The 20,063-nt window shown below is 44.5% G+C and overlaps 1 protein-coding gene across 11 annotated transcripts in view; it reads right to left on the reverse strand.

Annotated features, from left to right (window-relative positions):
- Positions 1–20,063, reverse strand: part of DCDC2C (doublecortin domain containing 2C) — a 5,988,712-nt gene that overhangs the window by 5,169,383 nt on the left and 799,266 nt on the right. For all 11 annotated transcript variants that reach the window (XM_078647857.1, XM_078647853.1, XM_078647855.1 and 8 more), the window contains one exon: positions 9,576–9,744. In XM_078647857.1, the coding sequence (XP_078503983.1) occupies positions 9,576–9,744 (169 nt within the window). The remainder of the gene's footprint in view (positions 1–9,575; positions 9,745–20,063) is intronic.

The raw sequence follows: 20,063 nt of genomic DNA on the forward strand, positions 1-20,063 counted from the left end.
AAAGGTTAGGCAAGCAAATATCTACTTTCTAAAAGTGGTATTTGCAATCCACTTTACTAAAAGATGTATTTTATCATTCTGAGTCCAGGCATACTAAACTCGAATTTCTACCATGTTCTCTGAGTCAGTTAGGATTATAAAATGTAATAATTCTAACAGCCCATTCTGGCCTATGGAGAACAGGTAGGCTTGCAATAGTGAAAAACGAAAATGGCTAAAATACACTATTAGGACATGCCACACACATCAGGGCTTGTCCTGCCTTATACTTACAATGCACCCTGCCCTTGGGCCTGCCATACGGTTGACTAATATGAAGAAAAGGGAAGGTTTAGGGACTGGCAAGTGGGTGCACTTGCCCAGTCAGCATGACAGTACCAGAACTTAGACACATTTTACAAGGCCGCTTCTGTGGGTGGCACAACCGGTGCTGCAAGCCCACTAGCAGCATTTGGATTTACACACCCTGGGCACACTCAGTGCATTGTACTAGGGTCTGACAGGTAAACCAAATAGTCTATCATGGAATCATTAATTAATACATTCATTTACAATAGGGAGCACTCGCACTGTGGCACTGGAAAGCAGTGGCACGCACAGTGCCCAAAGAATCTAACACCAGCAAAAACACATGAGGCAACAGCAAAAAATGGAATGGAGACCCACGCCAATGGTGCCAGGTCTAACATTGCTGCAAAGAAATGATACCTAAAATGTTAGAGCAGTTTAGCAAAATGTTTTTTCTCCTACTTGCCATTTATTTTGAACACTTTATTTTGAAAGCAAAGAATTGTCAATCTTGCTTTCATGCTTTTGCAAATATTTGCATCTAATCAGAGAGAATTCTGGGAGCATTACACATAACCTCATATTGCTAAGCTATGAAAACGTGTGCACATATTTTTATACTGAAACCACTGTCAGTAGTGCAGTCGGAGCTTACAACATTTACTTAGAGCGCTCACCCTAATAATAAAAACTGCATTAATGAACCAAAAATACAAGTTTAAACAACATTAATACATGGATACAAATGTTACCTTAACTTCAGATAATTTCCCACCACTGAACCATAATGTGGTACTGTAAACTGGCAGTCAAAGGGTTTGTGCTGCAGGAAGTTGAGCCTATTTGTCCCAAGGACAAAATACACATGAAATCTTGTTGCCCTGACCCCAAACAATATATCCTGGGCATCGGGCTATAGGAATTCCACATCCCTGATTCGCCATTTTTGTTATTTAACACAATTTCATTGATTTGTTTAGCAGTTTGCTGGCTTTTTAATTGCCATTATTTGGCTTTTATTGTGATTATATTATGGAAGTTTCACATTATATAATGCTATGCCTTTTAAATGCTTTTAGAAAGGCTAGCTTTTAGTGAGTAGGTCTCCTTCACAACTAAGGGGACGTGGGGTGTGCTGCATGGCCCACCTGTGTTCTCCATTTTAGATCCAACTCCTTAGGATGACATCTCCTTCTCATGGTGTCCTTTGCCACACTTTTATGCTAATGCTTGAATGTGCTGTATGTGCATATGTGATAGGCACAGATGCCCTGTGTACAGTTAGTTCCAGGGTCTTACATGAAAAACATAATGCCACTGTTTTCTTTTTGTTCTGTGCTCGTTAGGATGAGCTCCTCTGCCACAGCTGATAAGAATGGCACTTTATCATACAAACCGCTTCCGTGCTAAAGCTCTTTGAGAGGAGCATTTCCATGCTGGGGTTATCACAAACAGACTGACTGAGATGTAGCCCTGCAGACTCCAACCTCTATCCTGCTAAGAAAGATAACCTGTGACCAGCTTCCTGACCCCCTAAGACCAAGATATGGGGGTTTGGGCTATCCCAATTGCTCTGGCAGAATAGTGCACTCCTCTATCCTCTCTTTAGTATAGTATTAGATTCAGATAGGAGTGGCAAACATTAGCAAGAATTAACGTAGTTGAATTGTTCATATTGTTTACCATTCAAACAATGCCTATTACAATAACATGTCTTATCTTTCTAATAATTGTAACAGATGCTTTTTATGTAAGAATAGGATCATTTCAATCAGTGTTTGAAAATGTATTGTCATATCTTTCTTGTGTTTACCTTGGGCATGCAAGAGTGACAAGTGAAAGAGTTAGATATGTTTCCACTGATTTCTTGGGAATCAGAGTATCATGTTCGAGGTTGCCAACTACATCTGTTACCCTGGTTGGGTTAGGGGTTACATGTGGTACTATGAGCTGGCCAAAGCCCACTAACACGCATTGATGGTATATGTGAACTAAGTCTCTATACTATGAAGTTCGTATTGGTCTTATACACAGTACTACTATATTTGTCGGAACTGTATATCACATTTATGACACAATGTCTGAGTTTCGATTTGAGCATGAGCCAGAAATGGTGATACAATCTGTATCTCATTCCCTTAAACTGCAGAAATTCAGATCCTAGCATGAAATGCTTTCTCCTCTGTAGCAAGCCAAAAGTATTCAAATTTGAACGCCATTCTAAAGGATCTGAATCCCTGTGTGCAGATTGTTCATCAGCCTCTCGTTTTCTGTGAATTTGTGTAAACAAGCCAATATTGTAGGTGGACAGGACGTCATCCTTTGATGTTCAAGGGTTCCAGATAGAGACCAGAGTCTACTTTTATCAGCCGATCATTCCATACTTACACCAAGCCGTTCATGCACATAATGTGTTATGTCTTTACCTTCTAGTCATTTCAGGACTCCTCTAAAGTGCACAATTGTTGTGTCTAATCTATTCTCAAGATCTTCCTGCTTTTCCTGAAGAATTATGTGTTCTTCTAGATAAATAAGTTGTGGAAGGAGCTGCTAATAATCCAGGGTTCTTCCATCAAGCATTTGCTCTAAGCTATGCACCACTGTCATGGCATCTTTTCAAATGTCCTGCAGCTATTGTTTAAGCATCTCTTTTGTACAGCTGTGTTCTACCATAATATGTGAGAAAAGCTGCTTCACAAAGCGTCATCACTGTCTATGATGGCCTGTCTATGGCTTATGTGTGGGGGGGGGTTCCTTTTCCTTTCCCCTGGGACCTCTGCACTTCACCATGCTAAAAGATGATAGAGTTATCCTCCTTCCCTGTGCAAGAAGACTTCTCTTCTGGGGACAAGGTGGGGGATGTGAGGCCACCCTGATCTAAGTACGTACTAGGCTTCGGGGGATGGTGCAACTTCTGACCCCGCCTGCCTCCCCTGCCCCTGGGTGAATAAACAGCAAAGTCTACTTCCGCTACACCTAGTGGCCCATATCTCCAATTTGAGTGTGCACTCTCTTCACACTGCTTAGTTCTTACCTTTTCCAATTTCCTGTGCTGTTTAACTTTCTTCTGTATGTCTCCTTCTTCCGGGAGCCATCAATTTGTAGGCTTTGTCAAGGCACAGGGACCAGCCAGCATGCATCTTTCACTGTGCTTCACATCAACATATTCTCAAATGGCAAAATACGGACCCCATTCCTCTGCTTCCTGACTCAAGGCTTATGCTCTACTTCCTGTCTTCCATGATATGTTGCTTCTTAATGCATCCATGTGTTCACCTATTGTGGCTGGACACTTCTAGATCTCTCACTAAGAGAGCGCACTGTCTGTCTCTAAAGTTGCACTGCCTCCACTGAGGGCCACCTGCTGCCATTCACTGCAGGCATCTAGAAAAGAGACTACACAAGCTTGCATCCTATTTATGTCCCAATGTCTGGCGCGTGATATTCACCATCTGAGACTGTCAACATCCACCACAGTCTGTACAGGGTGCTAGCATTTTGGGCCTATAAGTCCCTCTTGCCAGTCTGCAGCTGCTGTCAATGCCTTGCTTCTCGCCAGAGCCTCACCACTATCTTACATTTAGCAACCAACAGTATGGGCAGCGCTAATTATGAGGTTTCTTGGTGGTGGGAGCTGGAATGAACCCTTAGGACTACAGGATTACTGCCATCTTATACACCCCTCATTTTGATAATTTTAAATTTTGTTTAGCACTGAAGAATATTATTGTGAAGAATATGTTGTATACCCTGAACATTTCTCAACTTCTTTATTTCAAACATGAATACTGTGGATCAAGGTTATCAGAATTGAAATCCTTGCGGTAAATCAGAATGAAAAGTTTCCTAGTTAAAGTAATGGAAAGTTTCAATTCTATTAAGGATACGGAGGCGAGGTTTAGGCTTTTCTCCCTTCAGTTTAATGTAATAAATTCACACCTGCAGCCATTTTAACTTTGTGAAATATTAATAGAAAAAACTACATCTCTCATAAACATCAGGGAGTGACATCATCACATTCCAGCCAATAATGGTATAGTCCATCAAATAACATCCTGTGGAGACCATCTATATCTCTCTTTATTCATGCAACAGTCGACAATCGCCATGTTCAGTGCTCTTGTTTATTGGAATAATCCCCTGCAACAAAGGGATACCCATTACTTGTCATGGTAATGAAAACATTTTAACATTATCATAGTGCAATAAGATTAAATCTAGAACTACAAGACAGAGCAACATAGGTTTCCATTTCATTAATTAGTCCATAACATCAACATTTCCCAACCACAAGGCAAGGGTGAAGTATTTGTCACAAGAATTCCTAGGGTGAGCAAATCCTCGCATCTGTGCCCTTAATAGAATTTAAACTTTCCTTTATGTTAGCTAGGAAATTTTTCATTCTATGGCAGGACCCGGAGACAAGGATTAGGCTAGTTCAAAGCTTATCCACTACCACGCTTGCCAGAGAGCGAACTGGTCTGAAATAAAAGGTCTTGAAGGTGGAGTCATTTGACCAGTCTGCTGCATTAATGATATCCTCAAGGGGAGCTACTATACAGAATGTTTTTGAAGCCATGGCCCCCCTGACTGAGTGGGCTTCGTAACGGGACATATCAATCCCTGCTTCTTGCATGATCCACCTGGCCCATCTGGCAATCGTAGGAGATGAAACCGCTTTGTGGGGTTTGGTTAATGCAATTAGCAATTGCTTCTCCCCATAAGGGCTGAGTTCTTCAGTCATAATCTCATAAGCTTTAATAACGTGAACCACATATTACTTAGAATTTGCTTGTAATGCTGCATATGAAACAGATCTAGAATTAGTTTTTGTTCTGCATGAAATATGAAACAAAACCCCTTTCGGGGTGAACACCCTACCTGTTCTATCCAATGCCTGGACATCCGAAACTCTGCGATATGATAATAGATATAAAAACATTGCCAATTTTGCCAACAGTTGTTTCCTGGTCAGATATTTATTCTGAGGCCATGATTGAAACAAGAATAGAACTTTGTTAACGTCGCAAATGGGTGTATACTTGGATTCAGGAGGAATTGAGAGTCTAATTCCTCTTAACAGTTTTCTGACCAAGGGGTGTTCCCCGACTGGACGGCCATCCACATGCAAATGTCCTGCTGAAATCGCTGATCTGTAAGTATTGCTTGATCGATAAAGGAAACCTTGGGAAGTAAGGAAGTTTACGACATGGACAACATCTGCCCCCAATGCGATCAGTTTGGTGTTGATTACACCAACATAACCATTGCGCCCAAGCAGAGTTGTACTGCCTACTTGTATTATTCGCCCAGGTTTTGGCGAGTAATGAGTAAGCTTCTGACGGAAGGCCTGGGATGTGCCAACATCGCCTGTAACCCTCCAGCCCATGAAACGAAGAGGCTCGGCCAGGACCAGCGGGTGAGGATTGTCTTGAGGATCCCAGAGGAGATAGGGAATGTGGGGTAGAGGGATTGGAGATTCCCAGGAAAGTTCCATCATCACTGGAAACCAAACTTGAGATCTCCAGATTGGTGTTATCACCACCACCTCAGGCTTCTGTCTGCGCACTTGCGCCGTGACCCTGGTTATCATAGTGAAGGGGGAAAAGGCATACGGTTGTTCCGTGCTCATATCCTGTAGGAAGGCATCCAAGGTTGTTGCCCGTGGATCCGGTCTCCAACTGCATTGGAGTACGAGTTGGAAGTCCAGTCGAGACGCAAATAGATCCATGGAGAAAGTACCCCACCTGTTTTAAATTTGCCTAAAGATCTGTGGATTCAGTTTCCACAGGCTGACATCTCTCCAATGACGAGAGTGCCAATCGGCCACTTGATTGGAGCTCCCCGGGAGATGCTCTGCCGACAAGGATATCTGTTTGATCAGACAATATTCCCAAAGGGTTCGGGCCCGATCCAATAGTGTCTGTGACTTCGTCCCTCCCAGGTGATTAACGTAGCAGACTGCTGCCACGTCGTCCACGTGTTTCACCTTCTTTTTTGATCCAACTGCGGATCAAATGGATCCCACCATCAACTCCAAACAGTTGATATGTAGAGAACGCTCAACGGAGGACCATTTTCCGCCTCTGAGAACTCCCCACACTGCGCGCCCCATCCGGAACCGTTGATGTCTGACTCGATTATGAGATTGGGTTGAGAGCCTAAGATTGCTCTGCCATTCCAGGCTTCTATGTGGTTTAACCACCAACCCATCTCTTCTTTGGCCTCAGATATTAGAGGAACCATTTGTGAGAAGAACAGTCCCTTTCGAAGATGTTCGAGTTTTAGACGTTGCAGGGTCCTGTAATGGAGAGGACCCAGAATGATCGCCTGGATAGAGGACTTGGCCATCGTTCTTCGTAATTTGTGTCGAATTTTGGATAGTTTCCTCGCTGGTAGGCTGAGAGTTGCTTCTGTTGCGTTCACTACAAAGCCCAGGAACTCCATTGACTGTGATGGGACTAGAGCTGATTTGCTCTCGTTTATCACAAAGCCTAAAGACTCCAGTAAGTCTATTGCCGTCTGTAAATGTTTGGACAGTCGAATCAGGCAATGATCCATAAGAAGGATATTGTCGAGATAGACTATTAGCCTCATCCCCTGAGCCCGAAGATGTTCGACATTGCTTCATCAGCTTGGTGAAGCACCCAGGGGCCAAGGAGAGGCCGAATGGAAGGGCAGTGAATTTGAAAATTTGGGACTCCCAGTAAAACTGGAGGAATCGTCTGTGTGGGGGAAATATGGGTACCGCCAAATAGGTGTCCTTCAGATCTAGGCGAACCATCCAATCTGAAATTTGGAGCAGGTCCTGTAGGAGGTGTATACCCTCCATCTTGAAATGCTGGTAGAGTAACCAAGAATTGAACTCTTTTAGATTGATAACCGTTCTCTGTCACTAGGAAAATGTTGCTGACGAAAACGCGTGGGTGGAGCACCGAATGCGTTATTGCCCCTTTCTGTAAAAGGTTGCCCACTTCCTGGGTCACCAGTGCTCTCTGTTCGGGAGGAAAAAACAACGGGGTGGGTGGGCGTGTATGGGACAGTGTCCCATAAAACTCGATGTGGAAACCTCCCACGGTCTGTATCACCCATGCATCTGAGGATAGATTCCTCCAGTTCGATTGAAAAAGGGCCAACCGCCCCCCCCCCCCCAATGGAAATCCCCATAGAATCCTGAACTCTCACCTTGTGTATTATTGAAGTTGCCACTCTGGCCGCCTCTGCCTCCACAACGACGGGGTAGGACTTTGATAGAAGTTTGCGAACTTCCCGGGGTCTTGCAATTGGTCACGTCTGGAGTCTCCACCATTGGAGGCTGTTTGGAATGGGCGGCCAGACGAGCGCGCCCTCCCTTGTCCGGCTGACGCAAAAACTCGGGGAGTAAAAATTCTCTTAATTGAGGATTGCGCCTTGTCTAAGGAATTAAAAGTATTGACATATTTGCCCAGTTCCTTTATGAAGGGATCCCCGAACAAATTCCCCTGGGCTATCGTCCCTGCCTCCCTGTGGAGATTTCCCCTAGTTTGGGGTCAATTTTAATAAGGCGTGACCTGCGCCTCTCAGTGGAGTTCGCGCAATTTCCATTTCCCAGAAATATTATTGCCATTGGGCCCAATTGGAAAGAATATGAGGGAGCCAGAGGCTTTGGCATCATCCTACATATCCACTATTTTGGCTAGGGATCCAGTGACATCCAGGAGTTTATCCTGGCATGAGCGTCAGGAACGATTGATCCCTTTTTTAGGGTCCTGTACAAATTTCGCAAAAAAGATGGCCATTTTGGGGTCTATCTTTGGGATCGTGGCTAACTTTCCATCCAGGGAAGGTCGAGGACATTTTGCCTTAAGGCAGCACCTTACCTCTTTATCCAAAGGTTTCCAAAGCCGGCTGCCCATGTAAGACGCTACCTTAGGGGCCGGACACCATTCTGCTGATCTAGGAGGTCATCAGGGTTAAGTAAATTCTCGAGGGGGGGTAGATCGGTGTCCGTCGGGAGGTCTGACCCTCCCAGGGAACTAGGTGTCGGGCGCCACGGTCGAGAACCATCCCCTTCCCCATCAGAATTGTTGGGAGAATCATGTCCATCCCCTAAATCCGTCTGTGGTGGAGAAGGTGGACTTTTGTCTGAGGGACCTGGTGTCCGAGTGTCTAGAATGGGTTGGGCATTTAGAAAAGCCTTTTTGAGGCTTGCAAAGGCGTCCAAATCAACACCAGGGTCGTCAGCTTGTTTACGCTGATCCACACTCTGAGGGGCAATGCAAGGTGGGTTAACCGCTGGTGTAGGAGGTAGCGGAGCCAGTGGTCCGCTAATACTGCGCTTGGAGCGCCGCCAATCTCTTCTCCAATGGGGCAACCACCTGCGTCACCACCCGTAGGATGGATGCGTCCATGACCTCCCAAAACCGGTCATCAATAGGAAGGTATGTTACCTCTTCCTCTTCTACATAGTCCCCAACCTCCCCATACTCCATGAGGGTTAAATGAGGTAAGGGAAACATTTCCCACTGAAAATTGAGGGTTTACAGTCACAAGGACAGTTGATGCACGTAGTGCACTTATAATAGGGAATGCCCCCTTAATGTATCGTGCGGCTCGCACTATTGCAAAGACACACAACTGTAATTGACAGAAGGATTCCCAGTCAATTACAACTCACCTGTGTCACTTTCATTCCGTTAGACACGTGCGCGCTCCTCAACACGCCCGCAATGTAAATTACCGCCGGAACACTGCCTCAGCTTCAAAGCTGACATGTTCCGGCCGCCGCGGGGGAGAGAGAGAGATGCGCTGCGCCCGTAACCAAAGCACGGACCCCTGCCGGTCGGTAGACCGCACTGCGCATGATCCTCGTAAGTACAGCTGCGTAGGAGTCAGGACTCCCGAGGTTCTTGTAATTACAACAGTGAAATAAGCAAAGACAGTGCTGGGAGCAATCGCGAAGCAAGACGACCCACAGAGCTCACAATAACAATTAGAAAAATAAACAACTGAGCACTTATCTGATTGCTGCTGGCAGAGAGGGATATAGATGGTCTCCACGGGATGTTATTTGATGGACTATACCATAATTGGCTGGAATGTGATGTTGTCACTCCCTGATGTTCATGGGAGATTTAGTTTTTTATGTTAATATTTCACAAAGTTAAAATGGCTGCTGGAGTGAATTAATTACATTAAAGTGAAGAGAGAAAAGCCTAATCCTCACCTCCAGGTCCTGCCATAGAATTAAAATGCTGTTTTTTTTTTAATTAGTCACTTTATTATTGTTAGTAGGCATTAAATCTCACCTGGTTTAGGCATGATAGGTGGAAGTTCTTTGGAATGTTTCAAATCTTTGGAGTTGATATGAAAAGCGTATTTTTCCTCTTTAGATGTAAAAGAAGGATCTTGGTACATTTGTTTGAAATACATATCACATTGACCATCTTCATGTCGACGGCTGCTAAACTTATCCAACTAAATAAAGAAAGGATAACGTACAATGATATTTATAATCCTTCCATAAATCTGAAACTGTATACTGTATTATCATATGCACCTGGCAATATAACTAAAAAGCGTTTCAAAGGGAATAATGTTGTTGCTTGCTTAAACGTAACAAAAATGTCATATAAAAAATAAAGAATTTTGAGAGTGCAAACGAGTCATACAAGTCATACACGTCATAATCTAACACCAGTCACTTGAAGATACCTAAACTCAGTTGTAAGCCCATGCTATTGCAACACTTCTTTTGACTTTAGAAGCACGATGTCTATGGGTTTTATTTGATGCATTGTGGGAGGGGTGAAGGTGCCGCTCAGGCAACAACTACAATCCTCCTCAGGGTGTACCACAAAATAAAAATCACTAAATTAATCTATGCTTAACCCTCTGGAAACTGGAACAAAGCAGTCAGGCTTAACTCAGAGGAAATGTGGAAAGTATTTATGCAGCACTCAAACAGTAATAAAGTAAAAACACAACACAAGAAAAAATCCCAAACCAATGTAGGAAAATGGAGTACATTTTAATCATAAATAATGTGATACCAGAACAACAAACATAACAATCAGTAAAACTGGATTTTTATTTTACTTTATTTTGAAAGTTTTGTATAGCGCGAACAAGACTCTTGCGGGTATCAGAGCGCTTAACAGGGCAAATACAGGTGATTAAAAGAAACATAAAAATACGATGAATTAAGCGAATACATTCCCAGTAAATGTAGGCGACTAGCAAATCTCAACATGAGTATATAAGCAAGATCAGGTGAATTTTAAAGTTCTTAGTTAATATAGAACCTAAAAGTCCGGAGCGCCACATGTGGTGATATGTTCGCGGGGTTAAATGCAGGGGCCAAGTTAGCCCTGCTGAAGACCTACTTTTGGACTCTGGCATGAAGAAAGTTCTGCGCATCATGGAAGAGGCCACAAGGAGCAGATGCCTACAGCAGGCCAGGCATTGTGGGCTGTTGTTGCTGTAGCATGAAGAGCTGGTTGGATGTCGCAGATGTTGCAGCGGTTGCTTTGCATTGGCAGTCACTGCAGGCTGTTACTGCTGTAGCCCGAAGTGCGGCATCCATGTTGCAGGTCCTTGCTGACGGACGCTGTAGCATGAAAAGAAAGTCTTTCAGGACCTTCGTGTTGGTGGTCGTCACAAGTCCATTAACACAGTCTTTGTGTTAATGGGTTTGCTTGCAGCCACATGGAGCTCAGAATTCAGGATTTAACCTTTTCCTGCAGAGTACACTCTGATGCCAGCCAAGGGTCTAGGACCTGGGAGGCACATCTTGGGTTCAGAGACCAACTCCAGCAGAGGCCAGCAGGGCTCCGTTTGGTCCAGTTGCAGCAGGCAATCGGGGCAGTTCAGCCCAAACTGCCAAGCCAGGTCCTCCCTCAACCGGAGCACAAGCAATCCAGGACTAATTTTGTCATAGTCACGGCATCATCAGCCAGGTACAGCCTGGTTCTTCTGACAGTGTGCACAACACCAATGTTCGGGCATACCAGACCCACTAAGGGTAGGGTGACCAGACGTCCCGGATTTGCCCGGACAGTCCCGTTTTTTTACCTACTGTCCCGGCAGATTTCAGGAAATATAGCTTCTGTCCCGGTTTTTATAGAGGGGGGACTAAAAACTGTGGGAGGTGCTTTTTATAATGTACAAAGCAGGGATAGTTAGCAGTTGTTTCAAGAAAGCAATTTAATTAACAGGCAAGCTACTGGGTTTAAAAATTGCATGTTATGTATGTTCTAACTGCCTGTTATGTAATTCTCTGCAGAGGAGCGCTGTCATTCTGTGCGCATCGCTTGAAGAAAAACTGTAGTCCTTCTATTTTTGTGAAATGTCCCAGTTTTTGGCTTTAAAATTCTGGTCACCCTAACTTAGGGCGATACATTAAAGTATACAAAAGTGATGGGTGGAATGCCTGAATTAATCTCAACCCAACCACTGGTAAATACTTGGGCAGTATCCCAATCCATCATTATTTTGCACATCATGGCACCAGGTTGCCTCAGTTCATTCACGTTGGACCCGGAAAATATATAGCACCCAAGATCAAAGGACTAACAGGTAGATTCATGAAAGAAAATTCGGCTCGCAAAGGGCCAGATTCTGCGAATCTGGCCCTTTGCGAGCGCAATTTTTGCATTTGGGATTCATCATCCTAAATGCAAAAATCGCTAATTGCAAAATTGCATATTTGCGAGGAATTGCATTTAAGGAATCTCTATTTGAGATTCCTTAAATGCAATTCATGAAACATTTAAAAATTGCGAATTCGCAAATTTGGGCCGCTATTAACCGCGAAGTCAAACCTCGTGGTAAATAGCGGAAACTTAGAAAAATGCACTTAAGTGCATTTTTCTAAGTTGCATGTTACACACAAACATGTCCCAAGGACATGTGTGTGCGTAACACCAGCATCTAATGTCATTTCAGGGGTGCAACAGGGTGTCCTTTGGACACCCCTGCACCCTTGAAATCGCAAAATCAAAATGCGAATCGCTAATAGCGATTCGTATATTGATATGTCTTCCCATTCATTCCTATGGGCCTTTAGGCCCATAGGAATGAATGGGGAGTTATTCCTTATTTGCGATTAGTAATTAGCTAATCGCAAATAAGGAAGCTGTAGGAATCACAGTAAATATTTCGATTCCTACATGAATCCCGTTTTGCGAGTCTGTAATAGAGATTCCTTATTATTCGCTATTACAGACTCGCAAAACATGCCGATGATGAATCTGGCTGAAAGTCCGGGCAGACAGAGTTGCCAAATATGTGGCCAATAATACCCACACGTCAATGGACAAGGAGGTGAAGGGCACCCTCAGGCCGGAATGTCCTAGGCTGTGTTTGGATGGCATAGTGGTCCTGACGCCTGAGATTGATGGCAAGATGCGCAAGTTTATTGCCAAGTTTATGAAATATCCCAAAAAAGGGATAGAAGAATTACCAGGACAAGTTAGAGAATGCTCTGGTGCCATTAACAAAGATTCTTAATTTGGCCGATGAGGCTAAAAACACTGGCAACCTACTTTCTCCTGACACTCGCTCAGCGTGGGCTCAGAAGGCTGTGTGTTTCTTTTAGCAATGCCAACTGTGCCCTTTCCATGAAGCAACAACACTCTATGTCGATTAAAATTGACCTACATTTAGGAGAATTGGCTATTTCTAAAGCAGGCACAGGTGCAGATAGTGGTGCCTTCGGAGAGCAGTTTGTGAAGGAGCTTTTCAAATTCGTTCTCGCTGGCCAAGACTCAATAATCGATGAAGCGTGTCTTTGACAAACGTGTTTTTGGTAGGGTGTTAGAGGTAGGGGGTGCTCCTCCGGCCGTCCCAATTCCCCTGCCTTCCAGTTGATTCTTCTAAACCAAAGGTGTTGGATGCAGTTGTGGGAGCAAACAATCCTTCCCTGGAGCCGCCAACGCCTTTGGTGGAACATCAGGTAAGGAGTACTCCCTTCTTCTCTTCCAAAGGTGGGAGAGTGCTTGGGTCTCTTCCTGGATAAATTGAGGGAAATTATCAGAGATGCTTGGGTGTTACAGATGGTTACAGGTTTTCAAATAGAATTCTACAGAACCCCACTACAGAGGCACAGACCAAGGACCGCTTGCCTTTTTGGAGACAGACAACCTTCTGATTGCTCAGGAGAATGCCTATGTTGTGGTCAAAAGAGCCACTGTTCCCTCTACACTACATCCTTGTGGTTTTCTCAGCACTCTCTACTTAGTCAAAAAGAAGAGCATGGCTCACACCCTGCGTTCAGATTGGGAGAGCTCAGTGGCTGGGTGGTTTACTGTCATTTCAAGTGGGAGAGCCACTATCTCTTGCAAAACATTTTCTTGCTGGGTGACTGGATGGTAAGGTTAGATCTCAAGGACGCATTCCTCATGATCCCCATCTAGCCGCAATTTCCTAAATTAACGTGGCCAGGCCAAGTAAACGAGTTTGTGGCTCTTCTGTTCGGTCTTTCTTCTGGTCCTTGATTCATGATCAAGGTGCTGAAACCGATCATGGAGTGGTTATGGACCATGGGAGCATAGTTGATCATTTGCCGGGGCGACATTCTCTCATCACATCAAGACCCATATCATCTTCAAGACCATCTACAGATGGCTCAATCTCTTCTGCGGGACCTTGGCTTTGTTGTTAACCCCTTCGCTGCTAGGCCTTTTCCCCCTCCTGTGCTAAGGCTTTTTTTGGTGTTTTGGGGTAGTGCGCGCTTAGGCCCTTGTAACTTTTTGACCACATAAGGGATCCGCGCCAAATTTGCGTCCTTTTCTTCCAACATCATGGGGATTCTAAAGGCGTCCAGGGTTTGTGGATTCCCTTGGAGGGGTCCCAGAAATTAACCAAAATATAGTGTTTTTTTTGTTTTTTTCAGAAAAATGGGAAAAACGGGCTGCAAATGAAAGCCTCTGGCTTTTTCCCTGAATATGGTATCAAAAAAGGGTTTGTGGGGCTGAATTCTCAATTTTCTCAGCTTTTAGGGAATGACAGTGTTTTGTCAGAGAACCGAAATTTTTCACTCAGTTTTGGCATTTTTCTGGGACATAGCCTATTTTTGCTATTTTTAGAGCTTTCCACCTCCTTCCAGTTAATGGTAGAAATGAGTTTGAAAGAAATAATGGATCCTGGAAAGCTTTACATTTCCGAAAAATAGACAAAATTCTGAATTCAGAAAGGGGTCATTTGTCTAAATCCATGAAGGGTTCGTTATAGAAACTAACAGTTAGATAATGGAATATTTGAAAATTTGTTGAAAACAACGGCCTTTTGTCTCAACGTTTTCACCTATAACTTTCTCTAATTTTGACAGCTCTTGGAAAGCAATATACCGTTACATCCGTTAGACCTTCCTGGTTGTGGGGATATATGGGACTTGTAGTTTCACCAAGAACCCGACGAACCCAGATCCAAAAACTGAGCAGCAACTTGCAATGGTATTTTTTCATTTACTGGGTATAGTGCACTTTGTCTTGGAAAATGTACACATGGAATAATCTGCATGAAAGACACCTATGTATGTATGAATTGGGTACAAATTATAGAGTTCAGAAACAGTATATAATTGCACATTTTCAAAGTTGGGAATACTCATACTAGCATGAGAATTATTGGTCATTTTTCATAAAGTTTTTTTTTCTACACAATATCTTTCATTCAAAGGGAGAAATGCAAGAAAGCTCAATTGGTAATAACAGTTGATTTACAAATCTGAATTACCCCAAGTGTCCCGATAAAAACGGTACCTCACTTGTGTGGGTCGGCCTTGTGCCTGCGACAGGAAACGGCGCAAAATGCAACGTGGTCACACCTAAATTTTGCAGTTACAAATTGACCCTTTTTTGGCAAAGTGCCTACCTGTAGTTTTTGCACCCTAGTTCTTCCGGCACCTAGGGAAACCTAGCAAACCTATACATTTTTGAAAAGTAGACACCCAGGGGAATTCAGGATGGGATGACTCGACTGCCTACCACCAGGTTTTGTTACCCAGAATCCCTTGCAAAGCTCAGATTTTGAAAAAAAAAACACATTTTCCTCACATTTCTGTGGTGGAAAGTTCTGGAATCTGCGTGGATCAACAAATTTCCACCCACCCAGCGTGCCCCCAGGTCTCCCGAAAAAAATGGTACCTCACTTGTGTGGGTCGGCCTTGTGCCTACCACGGGAAACGGCACAAAATGCAACGTGGTCGCTCCTCAATTTCCCAGTGAAATCTTAAGCTCTTTGGACAAAGAGACTACCTTTTGTTTTTGAGCCGTAGCTCAACCAGCACCTAGGGAAACCTAGCAAACCTATACATTTTTGAAAACTAGACACCCAGGGCAATTCAGGATGGGGTGACTCGTCTGCCTACCCCCAGGTTTTGTTACCCAGAATCCCTTGCAAACATAAATATTTGACCAAAAAAACACATTTTCCTCACATTTCTGTGGTGGAAAGTTCTGGAATCTGCGTGGATCAACAAATTTGCACCCACCCAGCGTGCCCCTAGGTCTCCCGAAAAAAATGGTACCTCACTTGCGTGGGTAGGCATAGTGGCTGCGACATGAAACCGCGCAAAACGCAGCATGGTCGCATCTCAATTTCCCAGTGAAATTTAGCACGATTCGGACAAAAAGACTACCTTTTGTTTTTGCGCCGTAGCTCTGCCAGCACCTAGGGAAACCTAGCAACCCTATACATTTTTGAAAACTAGACAACCAGGGCAATTCAGGATGGGGTGACTCGTCTGCCTACCCCCAGGTTTTGTTACCCAGAATCCCTTTCAAACAAAAAAATTTGACCAAAAAAACACATTTTCCTCACATTTCTGTGGTGGAAAGTTCTGGAATCTGCGTGGATCAACAAATTTCCATCCACCCAGTGTGCCCCCAGGTCTCCCGAAAAAAATGGTACCTCACTTGCGTGGGTAGGCATAGTGGCTGCGACATGAAACAGCGCAAAACGCAGCATGGTCGCACCTCAATTTCCCAGTGAAATTTTGCACGATTCGGACAAAAAGACTACCTTTTGTTTTTGCGCCGTAGCTCTGCCAGCACCTAGGGAAACCTAGCAAACCTATACATTTCTGAAAACTACACACCCAGGGCAATTCAGGATGGGGTGACTCGTCTGCCTACCCCCAGGTTTTGTTACCCAGAATCCCTTTCAAACAAAAAAATTTGACCAAAAAAACACATTTTCCTCACATTTCTGTGGTGGAAAGTTCTGGAATCTGCGTGGATCATCAAATTTCCATGCACCCAGTGTGCCCCCAGGTCTCCCGAAAAAAATGGTACCTCACTTGCTTGGGTAGGCATAGTGGCTGCGACATGAAACAGCGCAAAACGCAGCATGGTCGCACCTCAATTTCCCAGTGAAATTTAGCACGATTCGGACAAAAAGACTACCTTTTGTTTTTACGCCGTAGCTCTGCCAGCACCTAGAGAAACCTAGCAAACCTATACATTTCTGAAAACTAGACACCCAGGGCAATTCAGGATGGGGTGACTCGTCTGCCTACCCCTAGGTTTTGTTACCCAGAATCCCTTACAAACATAAAAATTTGACCAAAAAAACACATTTTCCTCACATTTCTGTGGTGGAAAGTTCTGGAATCTGCGTGGATCAACAAATTTCCACCCACCCAGCGTGCCCCCAGGTCTCCCGAAAAAAATGGTACCTCACTTGCGTGGGTAGGCATAGTGGCTGCGACATGAAACCGCGCAAAACGCAGCATGGTCGCACCTCAATTTCCCAGTGAAATTTAGCACGATTCGGACAAAAAGACTACCTTTTGTTTTTACGCCATAGCTCTGCCAGCACCTAGGGAAAACTAGCAAACCTATACATTTCTGAAAACTAGACACCCAGGGCAATTCAGGATGGGGTGACTCGTCTGCCTACCCCCAGGTTTTGTTACCCAGAATCCCTTACAAACATAAAAATTTGACCAAAAAAACACATTTTCCTCACATTTCTGTGGTGGAAAGTTCTGGAATCTGCGTGGATCAACAAATTTCCACCCACCCAGCGTGCCCCCAGGTCTCCCGAAAAAAATGGTACCTCACTTGCGTGGGTAGGCATAGTGGCTGCGACATGAAACAGCGCAAAACGCAGCATGGTCGCACCTCAATTTCCCAGTGAAATTTTGCACAATTCGGACAAAAAGACTACCTTTTGTTTTTGCGCCGTAGCTCTGCCAGCACCTAGGGAAAACTAGCAAACCTATACATTTCTGAAAACTAGACACCCAGGGCAATTCAGGATGGGGTGACTCGTCTGCCTACCCCCAGGTTTTGTTACCCAGAATCCCTTACAAACATAAAAATGTGACCAAAAAAACACATTTTCCTCACATTTCTGTGGTGGAAAGTTCTGGAATCTGCGTGGATCAACAAATTTCCACCCACCCAGCGTGCCCCCAGGTCTCCCGAAAAAAATGGTACCTCACTTGCGTGGGTAGGCATAGTGGCTGCGACATGAAACAGCGCAAAACGCAGCATGGTCGCACCTCAATTTCCCAGTGAAATTTTGCACGATTCGGACAAAAAGACTACCTTTTGTTTTTGCGCCGTAGCTCTGCCAGCACCTAAGGAAACCTAGCAAACCTATACATTTTTGAAAACTAGACACCCAGGGCAATTCAGGATGGGGTGACTCGTCTGCCTACCCCCAGGTTTTGTTACCCAGAATCCCTTGAAAACATAAATATTTGACCAAAAAAACACATTTTCCTCACATTTCTGTGGTGGAAAGTTCTGGAATCTGCGTGGATCAACAAATTTCCACTCACCCAGCGTGCCCCCAGGTCTCCCGAAAAAAATGGTACCTCACTTGCGTGGGTAGGCATAGTGGCTGCGACATAAAACAGCGCAAAACGCAGCATGGTCGCACCTCAATTTCCCAGTGAAATTTAGCACGATTCGGACAAAAAGACTACCTTTTGTTTTTGCGCCGTAGCTCTGCCAGCACCTATGGAAAACTAGCAAACCTATACATTTCTGAAAACTAGACACCCAGGGCAATTCAGGATGGGGTGACTCGTCTGCCTACCCCCAGGTTTTGTTACCCAGAATCCCTTACAAACATAAAAATGTGACCAAAAAAACACATTTTCCTCACATTTCTGTGGTGGAAAGTTCTGGAATCTGCGTGGATCAACAAATTTCCACCCACCCAGCGTGCCCCCAGGTCTCCCGAAAAAAATGGTACCTCACTTGCGTGGGTAGGCATAGTGGCTGCGACATGAAACAGCGCAAAACGCAGCATGGTCGCACCTCAATTTCCCAGTGAAATTTTGCACGATTCGGACAAAAAGACTACCTTTTGTTTTTGCGCCGTAGCTCTGCCAGCACCTAAGGAAACCTAGCAAACCTATACATTTTTGAAAACTAGACACCCAGGGCAATTCAGGATGGGGTGACTCGTCTGCCTACCCCCAGGTTTTGTTACCCAGAATCCCTTGAAAACATAAATATTTGACCAAAAAAACACATTTTCCTCACATTTCTGTGGTGGAAAGTTCTGGAATCTGCGTGGATCAACAAATTTCCACTCACCCAGCGTGCCCCCAGGTCTCCCGAAAAAAATGGTACCTCACTTGCGTGGGTAGGCATAGTGGCTGCGACATAAAACAGCGCAAAACGCAGCATGGTCGCACCTCAATTTCCCAGTGAAATTTAGCACGATTCGGACAAAAAGACTACCTTTTGTTTTTGCGCCGTAGCTCTGCCAGCACCTAGGGAAAACTAGCAAACCTATACATTTCTGAAAACTAGACACCCAGGGCAATTCAGGATGGGGTGACTCGTCTGCCTACCCCCAGGTTTTGTTACCCAGAATCCCTTACAAACATAAAAATGTGACCAAAAAAACACATTTTCCTCACATTTCTGTGGTGGAAAGTTCTGGAATCTGCGTGGATCAACAAATTTCCACCCACCCAGCGTGCCCCCAGGTCTCCCGAAAAAAATGGTACCTCACTTGCGTGGGTAGGCATAGTGGCTGCGACATGAAACAGCGCAAAACGCAGCATGGTCGCACCTCAATTTCCCAGTGAAATTTTGCACGATTCGGACAAAAAGACTACCTTTTGTTTTTGCGCCGTAGCTCTGCCAGCACCTAAGGAAACCTAGCAAACCTATACATTTTTGAAAACTAGACACCCAGGGCAATTCAGGATGGGGTGACTCGTCTGCCTACCCCCAGGTTTTGTTACCCAGAATCCCTTGAAAACATAAATATTTGACCAAAAAAACACATTTTCCTCACATTTCTGTGGTGGAAAGTTCTGGAATCTGCGTGGATCAACAAATTTCCACTCACCCAGCGTGCCCCCAGGTCTCCCGAAAAAAACGGTACCTCACTTGCGTGGGTAGACATAGTGGCTGAAACAGGAAACGGTTCAAATCGTACGGTGGTGAATTTACATTACCTTATTGCAAAACTACCTTGATTTTGGGGGGGGGGGATCTGAATTTGTGGCCCGGGGCTCGGTGGTATTCTTTGCAAAGTAGCAAACCTAAACAGTTCTGAAAACTAGACACCCGGGGGAGTCCAGGGAGGTATGGCATGCATGGGTCCCCCAATGTTTTCCTACCCAGAACTCTCTGCAAACCTTAAAATTAGGTAAAAATTGCACTTTTCCAAACTTTTTGGCGTGGGATCGCCGTGCCGGCAAAAAAGTCGTACCACCCTGCGTTCCCCTTGTTCTCCCGAGTAAAAGGATACCTCACTTGTGTGGGTGCCCCAAAGCAGAACACCCCAAAAATGAATTTTGAAAAAAGTAGTTTTTACTC

Source organism: Lissotriton helveticus, chromosome 6 (assembly GCF_964261635.1).
Source record: "Lissotriton helveticus chromosome 6, aLisHel1.1, whole genome shotgun sequence".
Classification (NCBI taxonomy): domain Eukaryota; kingdom Metazoa; phylum Chordata; class Amphibia; order Caudata; family Salamandridae; genus Lissotriton; species Lissotriton helveticus.